Source organism: Chlorocebus sabaeus, chromosome 12 (assembly GCF_047675955.1).
Source record: "Chlorocebus sabaeus isolate Y175 chromosome 12, mChlSab1.0.hap1, whole genome shotgun sequence".
Lineage (NCBI taxonomy): Eukaryota > Metazoa > Chordata > Mammalia > Primates > Cercopithecidae > Chlorocebus > Chlorocebus sabaeus.
Window position 1 is genome coordinate 80,709,787 of NC_132915.1, and position 21,562 is coordinate 80,731,348.

Genomic DNA, 21,562 nt, shown 5'->3' on the forward strand with positions numbered 1-21,562 from the left:
AATAAAACTGCTATTAATTTCTTTAGAATTTTTACATTTTAGAGTTGAACTATGTAATTTTTTGGATCATATTAATCAGATTTTTTAAAGAGTATTCTTTATTGAGATAGCTTATAGAAGTATAATTTATATACAAGAAACTGTACCCCTTTAACCATATAGTTCAGAGTTTGACAAAAGTATACAACTATGTAACCACTACCCCAATCAAGACATAGAATGTTTTCACCACCCATAAAGTTCTCTTATGCTTTCTTTCCCTTTTTTTTTTTTTTTTTTTTTTTTTGAGATGGAGTCTTGCTCTGTTGCCCAGGCTGGAGCGCAGTGGCACAATCTCGGCTCACTGCAACCTCTGCCTGCCGGGTTCAAGCAATTCTCCTGTCTCAGTCTCCCAAATAGCTGGGACTACAAGTGCCTGCCACCACGCCTAGCTAATTTTTGTATTTTTACTAGAGATGGGGTTTCACCTTGTCGGTCAGGCTGGTCTCGAACTCCAGACCTCAGGTGATCCACCCGCCTCGGTCTCCCAAAGTGCTGAGATTGCAGGTGTGAGCCACCACGCCCAGCCCTGTTATGCTCATTTCTAATCAATTCCCCATTATCTCTGAAGGCATCGCTGTTCTGATTTCTCTGACCATAGCATACAACTAGTTTTGCTTGTTCCTGAATCTCATACTCATGAAATGGTGTAATATATACTGCTTTGTGTCTGACTTCTTTTGTTCATCATAACGTTTTTGATATTCATCCATATTGCTACATGTAACAGTGGTTTGTTCCTTTTCATTGCCGCTTTTATTTGCGTGGTTGAGATGGAAATAATTACGTGAAGAAGTAGGTAGGGTCAAGCTCCCCCTCATTTTGCTTAAGAATTATAAAGCAATTCATTTGAACAACGGCAGTATCAAAAGGAAAGTTAGTATAGAAATGTTAGGCCACTCAAGATGACTGACTCATCAACCACAGCAACAAAAAAGTCAGATACCAGCTTTAGACACAAAGGATCAACCAAATAATTTATTCCTGTAATTTGTAGTTTATTCCAATTTTGTTTGGTATTATACCTCCTAGTTATTGAGAGGAATCAAGTCTCATCAATCATAAATCATTAACCCTTGCCAACAAGTATTTTTTTCCATTTTATTTGTTAACAAGTTGTTACTACTATATAATAAACCCATTTCATTTTATGGTATTTATATGCAACAACTGCTTTACAATATTCTATTAGATTTTTGATTGATAGTTTGTGGTTCCTCTGATGGAAATAATATGGTCTATAAATAATTATAAACTATTATATATTGTTTATATATAATATAAAACTATAAATCTTAATTAGATTATACTCTTTCTTAATTGAAATTTCAGAAATTTTTACTAGAATTAAAATGAAATTTTATCTTTGTGTGCTAGCACAGAATACATTTATTGACTAACTTTCCAACATTTATGTCCCAGTGTAGTTTACATGCATGAGCCACAGATGTTCTTTCTTATATTGAAAATATTTCACCTTTTTTAAAGAAAAAAATTCCTTTCACTGAAATTTTAAATTTATTAGAAAATCATAGTTATTTCCTAAATCTATATGTCATTTGCAGTGTACATTTAAAAATGTATTTCTAATTCCCATTGTTACTTAAATAAGTAGTTTTATTGGAAAAACGTTATTTTTAAAAATCCTCATCGTCATTTTGTTCCAATTGAAGAAAATATAATCTAAAAATTTTTACATGTTAATATTTTATAGAGGTTTTCTTTTCTCTGATATATAATTAAAAATAAAAATTGGCATTTATAAAGACGTAGTCTCTTCCATTAACATACAAAATTCATATATTTATGTTCAATCCTTTCTGCTCTTAAATGAGTATTATCTATTTGATCCAATAGTTTAATAGTGATATATCAAAATTTTCACAATAATTGTATTTCTAAGAATGTTTTCTTGCAATTCTGACTCCTGCTTTTTGCCCCAAGAAATATTAAACTAAAATTGAATTTACTGCTGATAACTGGTAAGTTTGATCTTCATTTTTTTGTTATATCTTTTGAAAAAGTCTCTGTTTGCCTTTATTCATCAAAGTAGTTCAGAAGTTGTCAGCCATTTTATATTCTACCTCTACTTGCTTGTGAGATTTTTAAAAGCATGCTATCACTCATGGTTTTCTAATTATTAGGTTGGTACAAAAGTAATTGTGGTTTTTCCATTAAAAGTAATGGTAAGAACTGCAAGTACTTTTGCCCCAACCTAATATAAGCAGTCATTCAATGATGTGTGCCTCTTTGCATGAATCACATGGAATTTTATTTGTCCAACAAATATTTATTGATCTCCTTGTGGGCTCCAAGTACTACACTAGGCATTTAGGATATATTAATGAACATAATAAACAACTTATATATAACTTTAGAAGGTGTTAAATGTCATGGAAAAAGAAAAAAGGAATGCTCGGGTAAGGAAGACCGAGAATACCAAAGGAAGAGGAGAAAGTTGTAACTTTAAAAATAAGGTATTCAGGGTAGACCTAATTAAGTTAGCATAATTGTACTGAATCTTCCACACTTGTTCTTTGAAGCTTTATCTGAAATTATAAACCATATTTGTATTGTTCAATTACATTTTATTTGCATATGCTCAATTTTTGGAATATTATTCTTAGCTTTTACATTTGATTTCATAATCATATATCAGTAGATACTTGGAGAAGTTTACTATGTTACTTATCAGATACTCATTGTCATTCATTTCAAATGAAATCTTTCTTTTTCTTAAATTCTTAATTTAAATTCACTTCTTGTTTATTCATCTCTTCTTTACTCATCTCTCATTCAGGTGGAGTGGGTATTTTTCACATATAAAAAAATTCTGTCTTTGTACCTATGTGTTTTTGACTGGGTATTTCAGTCTGTGTTAACATAAGTGTTAGCTTTTGCGTTAGTTCTCCTCAAACACTATGGACTCCAGCCAATTATTTTCTGGCCATGTTATAATGAAGAGGAAGCAGAAAGCAATCCTGACTTTTGTTCCTTTGTAAGGAATATTTTCCTCTCTCCAGATTGTAGAAAGATTATTTCTTTAATTGTTGAGATTCAAAATATTTGTAAAATTCATTTGGGGATAGATTTATTTTGTTTTCTTTCATGTAATATAAAGAATATAAACATAATAGGTAATATGCCCTAAACATTATGCCCTTTTCATCTTAAAAATGTTTTCTTATACCATATCTTTGATTATTTTCTATTTTTCATGTCTCTGGTTCTCTTGCTGGGAAACACTATTATTTGACTTTGAATTTCTTACTTGTTCCACTTTATCAGTTATTTCACACGTTATTTTCATCTGTTTAGCCTTTCTTGCATTCAATTAGGTCCTTTCTTTCTGCATTCAATTGAATATTTAGTTCAAATTTGTTTATTTCTTGCAGTGCCATTTGTTTTCTATTTGCAATGAAGATTGTAAGTGTTGGTTTTATTTTTTGTGGTTTCTATTTTCTGTAGTTACTTCCATGTTCAAATTATCCTACTTTTCAGTCTATAGTTCATCTTGATTTGTTTTTTTCTTGTGAAAAGCTCTGCTATAGAGGGTATGCTTTAGTGCATGGCAATGAAAACAAAGCAAACCAAAAGTCATTCATTAATGTGTTCTTCTATTTAGAATAAAAAATTTCCCAGGTATTTACTTCTTCTGCATAATGTGGAATATGGAATTTTTTTCATATGTTCCATATTGATTTTTGCACACTTTATGCTGTCTGCATGCAAAAAAAAAAAAAAAAAATGTGTTTATACAACCCAGGGGTGGAACAAAGATAAGCAACTCTCCTCAGGTCCTTTACCTATTCAGAAGTCTTGAAAGCCCCCATACTCCCTTCTCCCTCACACCCACCAAGAATTATAAATCCCATTGTTATCTTCATATAAGAATATATTTGCATCTCATCACATTCATATGCACAGTCTTTTATTCTATGCATGCTCCATTAGCTCATATTGGCAAGTTAGGAAAGCAAGAGTGTGGGAATAAGTATTTAAAAAGACACCATTGTGGCATATATACACACACATACACGCACACACACACTCACAATTTCCTTCTCTGAATCCTTCACATACTGAATAAAGGACATCTGCTACTATTATGTTTAATTTATTTAATTATCTTTAATTTCCTCTTATTATTAACCCCAAATACCTTAATTTGAAATTAACCAGGTTTTTCCTATGCAGTCTGTCCTATTTTCTATCAGGCTTAAGCAAATACTAATCTGCAAAATTCCAAGTAGTCCAATTAGTGTTTCTTCAGCCCCTTCACTCATAATACAACATGTAGATGAACATAACAGCTTCATATTCAAACAGATATTACCTTGGCTTTCTCAGATAGAAGCACGCATAGCCATAGGACAGGATTCTGTGCCTCAAAGTAAGGGCTGAGTAAGGACCTACGTGCCCTCCTCTAAGCTGCCAGGGAGGCGGCGCTGTTCTGTTTCAGAGGACAAAGCACACAGAGGTCCAGACTATGTTCCTCAAGCCCTGCCCATTAGCCCCAAGATCGTAGAAAAATCTTCCAAGCTGGAAACTGATTGACAATGATCCTGACTTTCAGTAGGTGTGTTTTTTAAACTCTGTATACCTTATTTCTCTACCTGTGTTGTTATTTGAATATGGAGTTGGGAGAAGACATATCAGAGATTCCCAAACTAACACATTTTAAATTTGACGTTTTTTCCCCTAGACTAACATTAATTGTATTTCACAACAAAACGAGACAGCATTTCATCTCATGCGACAGTACACTAGATTTCATGAAATCTCATATTATTTACAGTAAAAAGTTCCTTTCATAAATGCTTTTTTCAAGAACAGACAATTTACTATGATGATGTCTTGAAAACACAGAATTTAGGCTCTGCCACAAATTTGCTTTAACATGTTATGATTCATCAAGTTTTGTTCTCCATATACTATTTTAGAGAGTACTGCTTGGCAGTAAAGGAGCTCTTTTGTGCAAAAGAATGGCTGGCAATGGAAGAGAAGACCCACAGAGGACTCTACAGATCTGAGATGCATTTGCTGTCGGTGCCAGAATGCAGCAAGCTTCCCAGCATGCACTGGGACCCTACAGCCTGTGCCAGACTGCCACATTTAGGTAACAAAGAGTTCTCCCAAGACTTTGTAGGTTAAAAGAAATTTACTATTTTGAAGAAACTAAGGTGTGAACTTAAAGCTTCTAACATTTCTAGGCATTTCTAATTTTTATTTTTTTAGTTATTCCTTCCTTAGATACTTACTAGTAGAATCCTAATGCTATCCTAATTGCACAGATTAGGATAAAGATTTATTTCATTTGCTCTAAAATGAACGAAACAGCACTTTTAATTACTGCTTGACATTTTAGATTCTTTCATAGGGAATCTTACGAGAGCTTGTAACATTTTCTGGAATGTGCAGAAAAATGGCTAAGAAGCATCTCATATTTTGTCAGAAGAGTGGAATAAAGGAATAAAGTCCTTTTTCTTAGCCAAGAAAGCATGCTAAAATAAGACACATGTTTGAAAATGCTGATCTCACAAAACAAAACTGAATTGCTTCATGTTGCTTTAATGAACTCTGTTTGTAAGGAACTATGTTGTTATCCCTAACAGCTGGTGTAATTTCAAAGACCCAATTCTTTCACATTCGAATGCAAAGAATGTTTTCCAGTTGTATATTAAAAAGCTGAAAGAGAACTTGCGTTTCCTAGCACTCTCACAGAATATGTGAGATATCTGGATGCTCACTTAAAACAAATTTTTATCCTTTCCCCTTCAGATTATAACAAAGAAAACCCAAAAAGTAAGTAATTGTGTTTGTGCCCTTGAAACCTTATGTGTATGTAATTGGATTCATGCATGTGTGTTTACACTCATATTTCCTGATGCCCAGAACAGAATGTACAGCCCCTCTCAAAGGCTTCTCACCATACTCATCCAGTGTAGAACATGAGAGAAGGTCATGGAAGGTCTCAGTTTGTAACTTTTAATTAGACCGTAGAGAGTACCATATTTAGCGAATCATACAAATACTATCTCCCACCTCCAGGTCATTAGCCTGTTTTATTTCTTATATGTCTGTAAAGCAAGCCAAATTTAAAAAGTCACCTTTTGATTTTATATTCTTGATTTGGTATAATCTAACTAGGTATAGATGAAACCCAACATTTATTGTTTCATTGAGCCAATTCGTGATCTTCATTTGTGACAACAGATCCCTCTTTTGAAAGTTAGGTATTTTTTTAAGACAGCTGATTTCCAGTATAAAGTTTATAGGATCAAATCAAATGGCTCTAAAAAGGTCATCACAAAAATCTCTAGGAAATAATTCAAGAAGGTAGCTTGAAAAGGGATGTCCTACAAAATAACTTGTATCAGATAGTGCTTTAACCTGTCAGAATGCAGAAATCCTCAGGATGAAATTAGAAAAGCTTTTCATGTCAATTAACTTCCTCTGGTCTCAGTGTTCTAAGGCTTAAATCACACTTACTTCCTATAATACATATTCCAGCCCTAATCCCCTCTGCACTTGGCTAGGTGCCAGGACTTGATTTTTACCAGCTTGCTTAACGGACCAACACTTAATGTATTAAAAGAAAGAATGCTACTGGTTCTAGTTGAATCACTCAGAGTTATTAAACAAGAAGAGTTATGGAAACCTTAAAAATCTCTTATTCTGGTAGCCTGTCAAATTGTTATTCCCAAATCGAAGGAATAAAAAAAAAAAAATTCAATTCTTTGTTATATGAGCAGCCAAAGTTTACTTTGATTGGACTTTGAATTGATTACTCTGCTCTTTGTTATCCATCAATTGTTTACTCAGTCATCCATTCAAACATTCATGGAGGGTTTACTGTGTGGAAGGACCAGACCATTCATCTTAAATTAGACAGGAACAATACACAAAAATCATCCACATTTTTGCCTTTCACACTAATTATAAAGGAATTTTGAGCAGCGCAAACTAGCTACAATAATAAATTTTCTAGTCTTTAAAAAAAAGCTTTATGAAATCTTTGATACACGTAAGAAAATGAGCTCCTAATGTCATGAACTGACCATTTAAATGGAAAATAGGGTAGGGAATGTCTGAAAGTATGCTCCCTGAGTTAAAGGCAATTATTATTAAAAGAGTTGGCTTTAGCAGGTTAATAGTGAAGCAAAGAAAACATCCTTATTAGGCAGTGTCCCATATTTTATAGGAGCATGTAAAGACCTCAAATATTTTCCAAAAAGTGTCTTGATTTCTGAGTAAACTCTAAAGAATATCACCAGCTCATTTGGAGGGGTCACAAAAGAGCTGTTAATCATTTGTTTATCTTTGTATTATTTTCTTCTTCCTTGAGCACAGGGACTAGAATTTCAGTAGTTTTCCTTTTTTATAATTTCTTTGGCTGAAGTGAAACATCTTTTTGAGCAAGCAATGCCTTTGTGCTAGTTACATTATTTGTCTGCTAAGCAAGGATTACACTATTTCCCTCTTCCGTGAGACTTCACATACTTTACTACAGAAACACTCAGCAGTAAATCTGTCTTCTATTTCAGAGCTTCCGTGGAAAAAAGGATAATCTGTCTTAATCATTGAAATAATGATTTGCTATTCTCTTGAATTCTTTTTCCTTCCATCTTTGCTCTTTCTATACATATACATGGAGAATGAAGGACCCAATGAATGTACCCAAATCCAAACTGATTAGTGTGATACATACATTATCTCTCCTAATACTCCCAATAGTTCTACAAAATTAAGTACTATGAATGTCCTCCATTTTACATACAACCCAACATGAGAAAGAGAGATTAAGCAATGTGTCCAGTTTTACCCATCTAGTAAGGTGATAAGCCAGAATTTGAACTCAAATCAATCTGATTCTGGCTCTGTCTTCAGAGCCAGAATATTATACCTCATGCCTTTCTGTTATTACTAACATTTTTAAAAAAATTCTAAGACCTCACGTGTAATAAAGCTTAACTGATTGTTTAACTGGTTCATTCTTGAATAAATACCACTACCTTTTTACATTTGTTTTAATTGATTATTCTTAAGAAGGTCCAATTGATAAAAATTGTATTGTTCACAATTTTAAATCACCCAGGCCACGTGATGATTTGACTTTTTGTTAACGTTTAAATGAATACATGCTTTGTGTCCCAGACTGCTTTTCCATAATGATCAGCTGCCATTTTGCCCACAAATGAAATCATAAAGTGTCAGTGTCTCTCTGTGTGTGCGTTCGTGTGCATGTATGTGTGTGTAAAACTCATGCATTATTTCATAATTGAAATGTAGTTTGGGTAATTTTGTGGTAATATTAAAGTTACACGTTCATAGAAAATTGGAATTTAAAGTAACTTTAACAGGTATTTTATCCAAACTCTCCTACAGTGAAATAATCTTTTCTAGAGCATCTCTGACAGAAACATTCCCTTTTCCCTCCTGAATGTATTTCTTAATTCCTTTGTAGAATACATTATTTGAACAATTTAGCTATGTAGAACTAAATTCTGGTTCTCTAGAACTTTCAACAACTGATCTTCACTCTGTTTCTTTGATTTATTTATATTCTATATGACAGTCCTTGAAATATTTGGAGATAGGCACTCAATCTCTCTGTAGTCTTCTCTTATTCACATTAAATATCACCAATTTTCAAAATTTTCTTTTGCAACTGACTTCCAAAATCCTCACCTCCATGTTTACTCTTTACTGGCTGCACACAAGCCTGAGAATATCCAGAATAGAACACAATGCACAGAGCATGATCTGATCAGAATTTCAGTGCAACCATATTTTCTGTGACAAGGCCTTGTTCTTTCATGAGTATAAACTCATGCTAGCTGGCTAATAATCTCATGACATTAATAGCCCTTCTATACACATATGAGTTTACTGATTTCATTGATTTTCTAATACATTTTCTACTAGACCAGTCTAATTCATAATTATTTTTATTACATTCTTCTAGCATTTATAATAATCTGTAATTTATATGTTCTGTGTTCTATGTACTATGTTCTATGAGGCATGGTGATCCAAGACACTTTTCTTCTTATATGAAACCTTTTATCAATGTAAAATGTCACTCTCATCTTGTTTTAGTGCTTTTAGCTTTAAATTTCTAGTATTAATAATGGTAATTTTTTCCTTGTATTTACATTAACCTAGAACCTCTTTGTTCCTCTTTTATTTTTCTTTTCTTATAAACAACATATACCTGGGTTTACTCCAGTCTGATAGCTATTTTCTATTAATAGGAGGATTTAGGCTGTTCGTATTTTATATAACAACTGATATACTCTATTTTATCCCTACTATCTTAACTGTACATTTTCTAGTCACTTTATGTTTTTGCTTCTTCTTTTTCCTTTTCTTTACTTGTTACTGGTTATATTTTCTCCACTGCTAAGTGAAAGTCAGACCACAATTCTTTCTACACATTGCAGTGCTCTATTTATTCCTTATTTCTGCCCACCCCATGGGACTTTCAGAACCTCCAATGAGATCCTCAGAATGTTCAGATCTTCTTCCTTACCTCCCCTAGTACTCTTAGGTTTCTCTTTGCAGAGTGATTCTCAATATTGAGTCTCATCTAGTGAATTAGCCAAGACTCCACCCATCACAGCCCATTTACATTTATATTGAAGTCACTTTCTGATTCAATTGTTATTAAGAGTCGCCTCATGTATTTCCTCAGAAGGGAAAGTGTCTTGGGAGACAGAATCCCTGAAGCCTTGTATATTATCAAATTGTTTTCTTTTATTTGGGTAGTTGAAAGGTGTATTAGCTGGGAATGGAACTCCTGAGTGACATTTCTCTGGGTGGTTTATAGATGTGATTTCACTCTTTTCTAGCTTCTATTGTTGGAAGCAGGTAGTCCGGTGTGAATTTTGTTTATTGTTTTCCTGTAAGTAATTTATTCTTTCTAGGTAGAAACTTTTAGATTTTTCTCTTTATCCGTGATATCTGTATGATGAAAATCCTGTTTAATGATGTGCTATTGAACATCTCTTTCCAACTCCATGATCAGGGCTTCACGTTGGGAGCTTGACATAAGCTATGAGGGGAATCTTTATCCCATGGAAATCAGGATGGCAGACAGATCTTTCTAATGCAAAAAGTTGATTATGCTATTCCACCTCTTAAAACACTCCTATGAGACCCTCCATTTGCTGCATGGCATAGTTACAAATTACTTAAATCGGTATACAAAGACTTTTCTCACTAAACCTGATATCTGCAGCCTTACCTGTAGATACTCCCCAACTCCAACAATGAAACTTCTAGGTGCACTTTTAGCAAGGTATCACATCTGCTTAGTTCAGATCTTGGTATATGCTATTCCTTCTTTGTAGAATACTGTCTCTCTACCCTGACTCCATTCTACTCCCTTAATTCCCCCATCCCACACACACCGTTTTTTTTGTTTTTGTTTTTGTTTTTTTTTTTTGAGACGGAGTCTCGCTCTGTCGCCCAGGCTGGAGTGCAGTGGCGCGATCTCAGCTCACTGCAAGCTCCACCTCCCGGGTTCACGCCATTCTCCCGCCTCAGCCTCCCGAGTAGCTGGGTCTACAGGCACCCGCCACCACGCCTGGCTAATTTTTTGTATTTTAATAGAGACGAGGTTTCACCGTATTGGCCAGGATGGTCTCAATCTCCTGACCTCGTGATCCGCCCGCCTCGACCTCCCAAAGTGCTGGGATTACAGGCGTGAGAAACCGCGCCCGGCCCTCACCTTATTCTTAGTCTGTTCAGGTTGCTATAACAAAATGCCACAGACTGGGTGGCTTATACCACAGAAATTTATTTCTCACAGTTCTGGAGTCCAGGAAGTCCAAGATCAAGGCAACAGCAGATTTGATATCTGGTGAGGACTCATTCCTCTTAGACATAGGTGTCTTCTCCCTGTGTTCTCATGTGGCAGAAGGGGCCAGGGAGCTTTCTTGGACCTCTTTTATAAGGGCATTAATCCTATTCATCAGGACTCTATCCTTATTCATTTCAACATATGAATTTGGGGGAAAGACACAAAGTCTCACATCATCATAACCTTCAATTGGTTACTGGCTACTCACCATTTATATTTAACTTACAGTCATTCACTCTAGAAAACCTCCCCAGTATGTCTAAACCTGAGTTAGTGCCAGCCCTGAACACTCATAAGCATCATGTTCTTACTACGCTTATAATGCTTCTTATATTTTATTTCTCTATTTACTCACTTGTGTCTCATGACAAGCAAAGGCTTGTCATGTTCACCACAGTTTTCTGGACACCTGACAGTCAATATTGATTTAGTGAATGCATTTACACATGGATGAATGAGTGCATAAACTCCTGCAGTGTTCAGAGGAAAAGAATATAGAGAGAAAATTGTTGAGAGAAAAGAAAAGATAAAAAGGAAAAGAATGAAGATTCAAAGTGATCATTTAGATCCAAAGAGCTCATTAATGTAGTTCAGCGGAAGATCAGATCAAATCAGAAGCAGTCATCAAGGAGTAACAAAACAAAACTATCTTGAAGGAAAGAAACATTTAAACCCATAAAGCAAAAGTATTGTTCCAACTATGTCATTTCTTGCATTAAAAAAAACTCACTAAATCATCATAGATTTTTTTAAAATGACATTAAATTCTACTTTCTGATTCTTCTTAGAAAAATTAACCTTATATTTACCAATGAAATTACACTACCAATTTTCTCAATTACATTATATTCCCTCATGCGTTATATATGGTGTGAGCGGCTCTGTAAACTCCAAACACAAAAACAGTTGTTTCTCCCTATCTTTTAATAATTGTTCCAACTTTATTATTAGCAGAAAGCAAAGCTCTTCAATTTAAGCCCCCCACCCACCCACCCATCTTAGATCAAGAAAACTTGGGATGACTCATTCCAAAGAGAATCAGACTAGCTTTCAAGTCGGTCAGAGAGGAACCTAGTCAGTCTGTACAGTCCACCACTCCTGTGGTGCTGGATGAGGCATGCTGTCACTGGTCTTGCCCAGATGTTTTACTGCTGTGCTGATGTTCTTCCAGTTCCAGGTGCCTGCCTGAGTCACAGTGGTGACCAGGCCTGGCCTCCGCAGGCTTCAAAATCACTAGCTTAGCCATTGGTACTGAAGGTATTATCACTGGGTCCACTTCCAGACTAAGTCATACATGGGGAGTCTCTTGTAACCTCCAATTTTGCAAGAGTCCTATTTCAAATGGCTGTAGGCATCTACTGCCATAAAAGTTTCATTTTGACTTTGTAATATGTTATATTAATATATCCCCTTATATTAAATCATTATTCTCTGACTATAATGTAGTCAGTTGCTAACATTTCATTTAGGATCTTCTAAACCTAGGTTGTATAATCTATGTATGCACTCTTCTGTGCTAACATTGCCAGGTTGTGCTATTAGTATTACAATAATTTCTTAAATAATTTGAAAGACTTTTCTCTTACTGGAACATATTATCAATATGGAAATTTTATCTCTTTCAAGACTAAAAGAATGTCTTTTATAATGTGATGACTTAAAAATCTAGCTTCCTGCCTATGGCAATATTTATATTTTCTAATGCTTCAAATTTGGTGATTAATACGTTCCTATCATTTTCTTTAAGGTGTGAAATATATAATTACATATTATTTTAATTAACTTTGAATCTGTTATAACTTTTTTATCATTTCTAATTTTCTATGTTTGTACCCTTTCTATCTTTTCAATTAAAATTCCATTGATTAGACTACTATATGAATATTTATAAAACCAACTATTGATCTTTTAATTTTATCATTTGTGTTATGTGTATTCTAACTTATTAATTTCTGCTTGTGTATGGCTGTTACTTTATTACCTATTATCTTTTGTTTTCTGTAGTTATTGTTTCTTACCCAAAGTCTTGGGTTAAATGTTCAGTTCATTCACTTTCATTCTTTTTATCGAGTGAAAGGAGATAACACTATGACTTTATCTTTGAGCACAACTTTGGCTAAATAAAATACACACTCTTAAGAGGCTTGTGTCTAATCTGTAACTATGGTTACTCTGTATTTTTTGATAAAAAGATCATTGGTTTTTTTCTTTTTTAAAAATGTCCCATTGGATTTTATTTAATCTATTATTAATTGCACTTTGGCCATTAAGTAGATATGCATAATTTCTGCTTTTAAAATTTATTGAGATTAATCCACAAATATTTGAAAAGAAGGTTTATTCCCTATTTTTGGGTACAAAGGTCATTCTTAGCTATTAAAACATTGTTGTTGATTATTTTTAAATACTCTGTATCCCCGTTTTTGTCTTTACTCAATCTATTAAAAGGATTTAAAATGTGATTAATAAGGTTCTTTTAATACATATACAATGGACTTTGTACTCTACAAATAGTGGTATGAGTATGGCATCTTTTGTTTTCCAAAAGTAATGCTGATTTTACTTGTATATATATCACATTGGACTTTTAAATTGAAGTTTGACAGGAGTTCAGTTTTTAGATGAACTTTTTCTCATTTGTGTCCTAATATTTTCATTTTTCATCTTCTTTCATGATTTTTTCTTCTGTTTGTAAACTGACAGTAAATGTGTATAAAAGTTCAGCTCTAGACAATCCTGATGTCAAGTGTAATTACATGAAAATATTTTATTTGATAATTTCCATGATTTATGTCAGGTCATAGATAACATGATTCAGTATAAATGGCACCAGACCAAGATCTGCATTTAGCACAGGGGAAAAAAAAAAAAAAAAAACTATTTCCTCTCTCTGACTCTCATCTTTAAAATTCTATTATTCTACAAGCTGGATTTACTTACAACTAGACCTTACTGAACTTTATAGATATATAACCAGGGAGAACCTGATACATAAATAAATTCTTAACATGAAATTTATTTTACTGATTGCTTAAATACAAAAAAAATTGCTTCTTAAAGGTTTGAAAATGAATAATTATTGTTTACTTACAGCATTCCCACCAATGACATCCTCAAAGCCAAGTGTGGACATTCCAAACTTGCCTTCCTCCTCCTCTTCTTCCTTCTCTGTCTCACCTACATACTCCATGACTGTAATAATCTCCATCATGTCCAGCTTTGCAATATTTGTGCTTCTTACCATAACTACTCTCTATTGCTGCCGAAGAAGAAAACAATGGAAAAATAAGAAAAGGTGAGATTCTAGTTTCAGCTAACCACGTGTAGTAATATTTTAAAACCTCATGTTTAATACGGAGTTGGTATGACACAAGGAATATGTATGACACTGCAACTCTCTAAATATATCCATAGCCCCGCTTTAAAATTAAGCACCCCCATCATGATCTTTACAAATGTCAATGACTTTTTGGCATAGGATCAAATCAAATGCCCTAGGGTTACTGTTTCACAAAAGGTAAAATCTAAACAATAATTTGGAGGAAAATGGCTGTTCCTGCTCCTTGTCTTCTCTCTCAGGCCCATTGCCATTGCTGGCTTGGAGAGCTAAACATTTCTGAGAAAATGTGCCTTTTGACTCTAGACCAAACAAAATAGTTTATTGCTCTCAAACCGAAGGATCTTTGGCTGCCTAAGTATAATTTGTTTTCATTACTCTTAAATGCCATATTTCTTACAATCTAAGTCTAAGTACAAAGATCGTACCTACTTCTGAGCTCATTCCTGATCTTGCCTGTCTTGCCTGCAGAGAATCAGCAGCAGTAACCCTCACCACACTGCCTTCTGAGCTCTTACTAGATAGACTTCATCCCAACCCCATGTACCAGAGGATGCCGCTCCTTCTGAACCCCAAATTGCTCAGCCTGGAGTATCCAAGAAATAACATTGAATATGTGAGAGACATTGGAGAGGGAGCGTTTGGAAGGGTGTTTCAAGCAAGGTAAAGTTATGTTTGGAAAAACAATCTCCATTGAAATATGTTATGTCTGAAAAGCTACCAAACTATTAGCTTGGTATATATATAATATTAGCTTTATAGATATATATATTTTATATACTGTGTATATATATTATATACATATATATATAATATTAGCCATTGGTACTCAGGGCATAATCACTGGGTCCACTTCCAGACTAAGAAGTCATACATGGGCGTCTCTTGTAACCTCCAATTTTGCAAGTGTCCTATTTCAAATGGCTTTAGGCATCTACTGCCATAAAGGTTTTATTTTGACTTTGTAATATGTTATATTAATATATCCCCTTATATTAAATCATTATAATTATATTAAATCATAATATATGTTATATATATTATATATATACACACACGTGTATATCAAGCTAATGATATAGTACATATATGTATACTGTGTGTGTATACACACATACACATACACACATACATATACACAGTGTAATATACAGTATTATATAGTATTAATACAATATCATATATGTATTATATAGTATTCATATACTATATAAAAAGTTTTAATCAAATTACTTAATTCTGGCCAGGTGTGGTGGCTTATGCCTGTAATCCCAGCACTTTGGGAGGCTGAGGCGGGAGGATCACCTTAGTCAAGAGTTCAAGACCAGCCTGGCCAACATGGCAAAACCCTGTCTCTACTAAAAATACAAAATTTAGCCAAGCGTGGTGGTGAACACCTGTAATCCCAGCTACTCGGGAGGCTGAGGCAGAAGAATTGCTTGAACCCGGAAGGCAGAGGTTGCAGTGAGTCAAGATCGTGCCACTGCACTCCAGCATGGGTGACAGAGCAAGACTCTGTCCCCCCCAAAAAAAAGACTAGTTAATTATTTACATCATTAACCTTATTTGTATTGCATAATACACTTCAAATCTTAATTTCTCCTCTTTGCTGGAAAACAGTAGTGTATATGGAGATAATATATTTTTTTGCATTTAAAATAAGCAATTTATGGGAGATGTAAATATGTCTTCACTTCTACAGTTTTCAAATAAGAAATTAGTAATACAGTTCAATAATATTTCCTTTTCAGGAAAGAATTTATCATATATTTTTAATCATAATTTCTTACATTGTTTTAAATAATAACTCCTTACATTATAATATAATGTGTAGATATTAAGTAGATGTTCATGAAATGACAAACAGTAAAGGAATAAAAAGGCAAAAATTTATAAAACAATGAGCTCAAGAAAGGAGTATGTATTAGGGCCAATATTAGCCTATTTATCACCTTTGCGTGAACTGGAATAAAATACCCTCTCTGCTGCATGGATGTGGCTCTACAGACACACAGCTGAGCCAGAGAATATGAATTTGGTTTTAATCTTCAACTGTCACTTTGGCCTGGTGCTCTTGGGGAAGACACAACTTAATCTCCACTCATGGTGGCCCTGGCATAGAGGTTACATGCATAATGAAAATCTCACACAAATATGTATTGGAAACCAAAATTTGCAAGGCACCACTTTAGGCTCAATGGAGGGTACAAAGATGCACTTTAGGCTCAATGGAGGTTACAAAGATGAGTAAGCCATGGTTCCTACATCATGGAATTTAGATTCTGGACAAAGATTAAAAGGTTAAGATATAGCTGGGCACAGTGGCTCACACCTATAATCCCAGCACTTTGGGAGGCCAAGGTGGGCAGATCACGAGGTCAGGAGATCGAGACTATCCTGGCTAACATGGTGAAACCCCATCTCTACTGAAAATACAAAAAATTAGCCAGGCATGGTGGCAGGCGCCTGTAGTCTCAGCTATTCGGGAGGCTGAGGCAGGAGAATGGCGTGAACCCAGGACGTGGAGCTTTCAGTGAGCCAAGATTGCGCCACTGCACTCCAGCCTGGGGGACAGAGCGAGACTCCATCTCAAAAAAAAAAAAAAAAAAAAAAAAGGTTAGGATGGCAATGATAATCCCATTGGGGGTGTATACTTTAGAATTCCTATAATTTGTAAATAATAATGCATCTTTCAAACTTCATTGTTTGAAATTGTTGAAAATAACACCAGTGATTTTTATTAGTTGACATCAAGGAGTTTCAAGTATGTTGTCTTTGTTTGATCCTATGGCTCTGGGAAAGGCTGCACGAGCCTTTTACACATGGGAAGTGGGAGGATATGTATAAATGTGGTTAGGTATAATGGGAGTATGTATGATGTCCATGATCTTTGGTTTCTTTTTCAATAAATGTATCTCTCAGGGCACCAGGTTTACTTCCCTATGAACCTTTCACTATGGTGGCAGTAAAGATGCTCAAAGAAGAAGCCTCGGCAGATATGCAAGCAGACTTTCAGAGGGAGGCAGCCCTCATGGCAGAATTTGACAACCCTAACATTGTGAAGCTCTTAGGTATGAAAATACAAGTGAGGATATGCATTTCATCAGAAAACAGAGGATTTCCAAGTTTTCTTCCCTTGTTTATGCCTTTTCCTTTTCTCCTTGATCAGTGAGACATTTCTGTTCCATTTCAAAGTTAGCTTCTTCACCTTGGTCTATCCCAACCCTATAGGACGTTCATGGCTTAATGGATTATCCCTCTTTACATTCATCATTTCAATTTGTCTCTGTCTTTGCTGCCTCCTTACTATTTACAAAAATGTTTAAAATGTCCCCATTGTAAAAAATTAATACTGCTTCCCCATCACAAAATGTGTCAATATTGAAGAGTCTATGTATTTTACTTGTTTATTTTGTTTCTCCTCTTTCTTCCCATCTAGAATGTCATGAGCAGTGATTTGTATCTTTCTATTCATTGTTGAGTTCCAGTTTATTCCGAGATTCAGAAATTCAACACAAATTTTACAAATATTTAGCTTGTATTAATTATACAGCAATAAATAAAACTTTCAAAAATCTGTGCTCTTGGCTGGGAGCAGTGGCTCAAGCCTGCAATCTCAGCACTTTGGGAGTCTGAGGCAGGTGGATCACTTGAGGTCAGGAGTTTGACACCAGCCTGACCAACATGGTGAAACCCCATCACTACTAAAAATAGAAAAATTAGCTGGGTGTGGTGGTGTGGGCCTGTAATCCCAGCTACTCAGGAGACTGAGGCACGAGAATTGCTTACACTGGGGAGGCGGAGGTTGCAGTAAGCCAAGATCACACCACTGCACTGCAGCCTGGGCGACAGAGCGAGATTCCATCTTTAAAGAGAAAAAAATCTGTGCTCTCATAGAGCATACATTCACTCTATTGGAGGAGAGAGATAATAAAAATAAACACAAAAATATGGGATGCTGGATATTAAATTCTAAAGACTTTTTAAAATGTTAAGGCAGAGAAGTTTTTGGAATGTGAGCTACAATGTTTGAAGTCTTCAGTGAAAATATTACATTTATATAAAGACTTGGCAGAGGTAAGGGAATAACAGTGTGGATATCTTGGAAAAGAACATTCCAATAAGAATGAGAAGCATTTGCAAAGGTACTGTGGCAAGAGCAGATGTGGCATGCTTGAGGAATAGTGAGGAGATGAATGTGGTTGGAGCAGAGTGAAGGATGGGGAGAGTTATCAAAGGTGAGATCAGAGAGGTAATAGGGGAGGTGGGCAGGTCCTGTCAGGTCTTCTTAAAAACATTGGCTTTTAATCTAAGTTGGGAAACAAATGGAGAGTTTCAGCCAAGACATGACATGACACAACTCACATTTTTTCAGATCTTCTCTGGCTGCTTTCTAGGGCATTGCCTGAAAGGAAGCAATAAACTCAGGAAGACAGCAAACAGGTATTGCAATGATGCAGCAAGAGAAGGTGGTGGAATGGACCAGGTGGTGGTAGTGAAGATCGTGAGAAGTGATTCTCATGTGTAATTTGAAAGTAGAGCCAAATAATTTGCTGACAGACCAAATCTGAGATGTGCAGAAAAGAGAAAAGTCAAACATAGTATCAAGGTATTTGGCTGTGCAGATGAGTGAATGGAGGTGGCGTTGGCTGAGTTGAGGAATACCCAGGAGGAACAGGTTCTTTTAGTGGAGAGAGTGGGAATTCATTTAAATATGTGGTTTTTGTCTGGGCATGGTGACTCACACCTATAATTTCAACACTTTGTGAGGCCAAGGTGGGCAGATCACCTGAGGTCAGGAATTCAAGACCAGCCTGGCCAACATGGTGAAACCCCATCTCTACTGAAAATACAAAAATTAGCCTGGCGTGGTGGCACACGCTTGCAATCCCAGCTGCTTGGGATGCTGAGGCAGGAGAATTGCTTGAACTCAGGAGGCGGAGGTTGCAGTGAACCAAGATTGTGCCATTGCACTCCAGCCTGGGTGACAGAGCAAGACTCCATCTGAAAAAAAAAAAAAAAAAAAAAAAAAGATGTGCTTTTTGCTGATGCCTATTCAACATCCACATGAAGTTAAGGAGGCATGTGGATATGGAGGCTTAGAGTTCAAAAAGCATGATCTGGTTAGACATGAATCCAAGGCTATTGCAGTATATAGAGTATTTAAAGCCATGAGGTTGGGCAAGACACCTAAGTATGGAAAAAGCAAGCCAGAACAGAGAAGAGGTCCAAGGACCAAGGCCAGGAGCATTCCAGCATTTAGGATGAGAAAGAGGAGATGAACAAGAAAAACAAACTGAAAATGAGCAATCAATGAAATAGAGTAAATCAAGAGAGTGTGGTGTCCTGAAAGTCAAATGAAGTATTTTAAATAGGTGAAAGTAAGCGTGTCTTATGCATTAAGTCTAGTAAGAGAAGGACTATAAAGTGACCTTGAATTTGTAAACATGGAGGTTTACTGGTAACCCTGAGAAGAGAAGTTTCTTGGGAATGTTGGGGGCAAAAGGAAATGTAAGTGAGCTCAAAAGAAGAGGAAGAGAAAATTTGGAGAAAAAGTATAAACAACTTGTTTTGCTATAAAGATGAACCAAGGAACATGGATAGAGCTGAAGGGGGCAGAAAGAGGCATGCTTCCTTTCATGTAGAAATAATAGCACATTTGTAAATTAATGAGAATGATCCAGTAAAGAGAAAAATTGATTATAGGGTTGGCAAATAGTGGAAGTAACATCTTTGAACAGTGAGAGGGAATGGAATCTTGACACTGTTGGATGGATTGGCCTTTGTTAAGAGAATGATCAGATCAACCATAGTAATAAGACAGTATTGACTGAAGATTGTAGACAGTGTCTTCTGACTGATTTAGTTTTCTCTGTGAGGTAGGAATCAAGATCTCATCTGAGAGTGAGGAATGGGAGAAGAGTTGAAGATTTGAGGGAAGAGAAGAAATAAATCGTCATCTAAGAAAATCCATTTTTACATAAAATATAAAATGGACTAGAGCAATATAGTATGATTCGCAAGAAAATTAAAAACTTACTTGAAATTAGAGATTACACATTTAACATGAGACTGGTCAGCATGGTTGTGTATTCATCCAAATGCCACCAGATGGGCACAGACCCATTAATGAGGAATTAAATTTTATCAGAATTAGCATTTTGCCACACAAGTAAGTTGAAGTCAAATTGAGGCAAATAAGAGGGGTATATGCAAAGGAGTGATTATTATGATTGATCAAGGAACTTAAGTTGTTTAAGGAAGGAAGAAAAAACGTGAAGAAAGTGAGGGATCATTAAAAGGGGGTAGGATCAATAGATTAAAAGTTTCAGTTGGGTCAAAGGATTTTTAGAGTTAGGGCACTCGAGGCAGTGAATTAGGGTGAAAAAGGGAGGAAGTGATGAACAAATAGAGTAACTGAAAATGAGATTATGGGAGGTATACAGATGTATGGAATGACAAGGTCAGGAGTATGACAATGAGAGTAATTAGCTGAAGTTGGGCAGAGGTCTAAGGAAAGAAGTAAAGTAATTTAGTGGTCAGGATATTGGAAGGAATCTAGATAAATATCAAAATCAAGAATTTCTATAGTAGCATCTTGAATACTTTCTGGCACATTGTAGGTACTCTATAAATATTTGTTCAATAAATGAGTAAAAGATATTCAGTACATAACAATTCACCTTGAAAATACTTCTTCCCTTTCCTCAAATTCTGAACATTCATTTATTCATTCTTCATCACACAAAAATCTGAATCTGGCTTCTGCCCCCTACCCTCCTTATTTACTTTCTCAAATAGTATACATTTACTCATTAAACGAACATATACACATGTATATTTTCAAGATTATCAAGCAATTCCTATTTCAACTTTTCTTAAAATGTTGACTCTGTGTTCATATACAGTTTATAACATCCTGAATTCCTGAAATTGACTCAAACACAAACTATGTACAATTTTCAAATTATGATCACCACAGTGGCATACTTATACATCACTACTTGGAGTTTTCTCTCATTTTTATTGTCCAACAAGAACTGAAACTTATGTTGCCATTTGTTAAATGCTATATCTAAATTCCATTTCAATATCCAATGAACACAGGTTCTGTTTTTTATCAAGTATGCATAAGCAGTAATCATTCATGCAAGTGATTCCACTAGTCTCATAGTTTCTTGGAAGTGAATCCCAATGAAATAAGATGACAACAGTGGAAGAAAGGGGAGTTGGGAAAGTCCATAAAATTCACTTATATCAATAAAAGATATCTACTTTGTTTTATATATTTGAAATATCAGCCACTTACTGAACATGTT

At 35.1% G+C, this 21,562-nt stretch overlaps 1 protein-coding gene across 2 annotated transcripts in view; it reads left to right on the plus strand.

The window, feature by feature from the left end:
• The window catches only part of MUSK (muscle associated receptor tyrosine kinase), a 135,946-nt gene that overhangs the window by 106,884 nt on the left and 7,500 nt on the right, over positions 1-21,562 (plus strand). For both annotated transcript variants that reach the window (XM_073021836.1, XM_073021835.1), the window contains exons 10-13: positions 4,983-5,158; positions 14,000-14,201; positions 14,715-14,906; positions 17,166-17,314. In XM_073021836.1, coding sequence (XP_072877937.1) covers positions 4,983-5,158; positions 14,000-14,201; positions 14,715-14,906; positions 17,166-17,314 — 719 coding nt within the window. The remainder of the gene's footprint in view (positions 1-4,982; positions 5,159-13,999; positions 14,202-14,714; positions 14,907-17,165; positions 17,315-21,562) is intronic.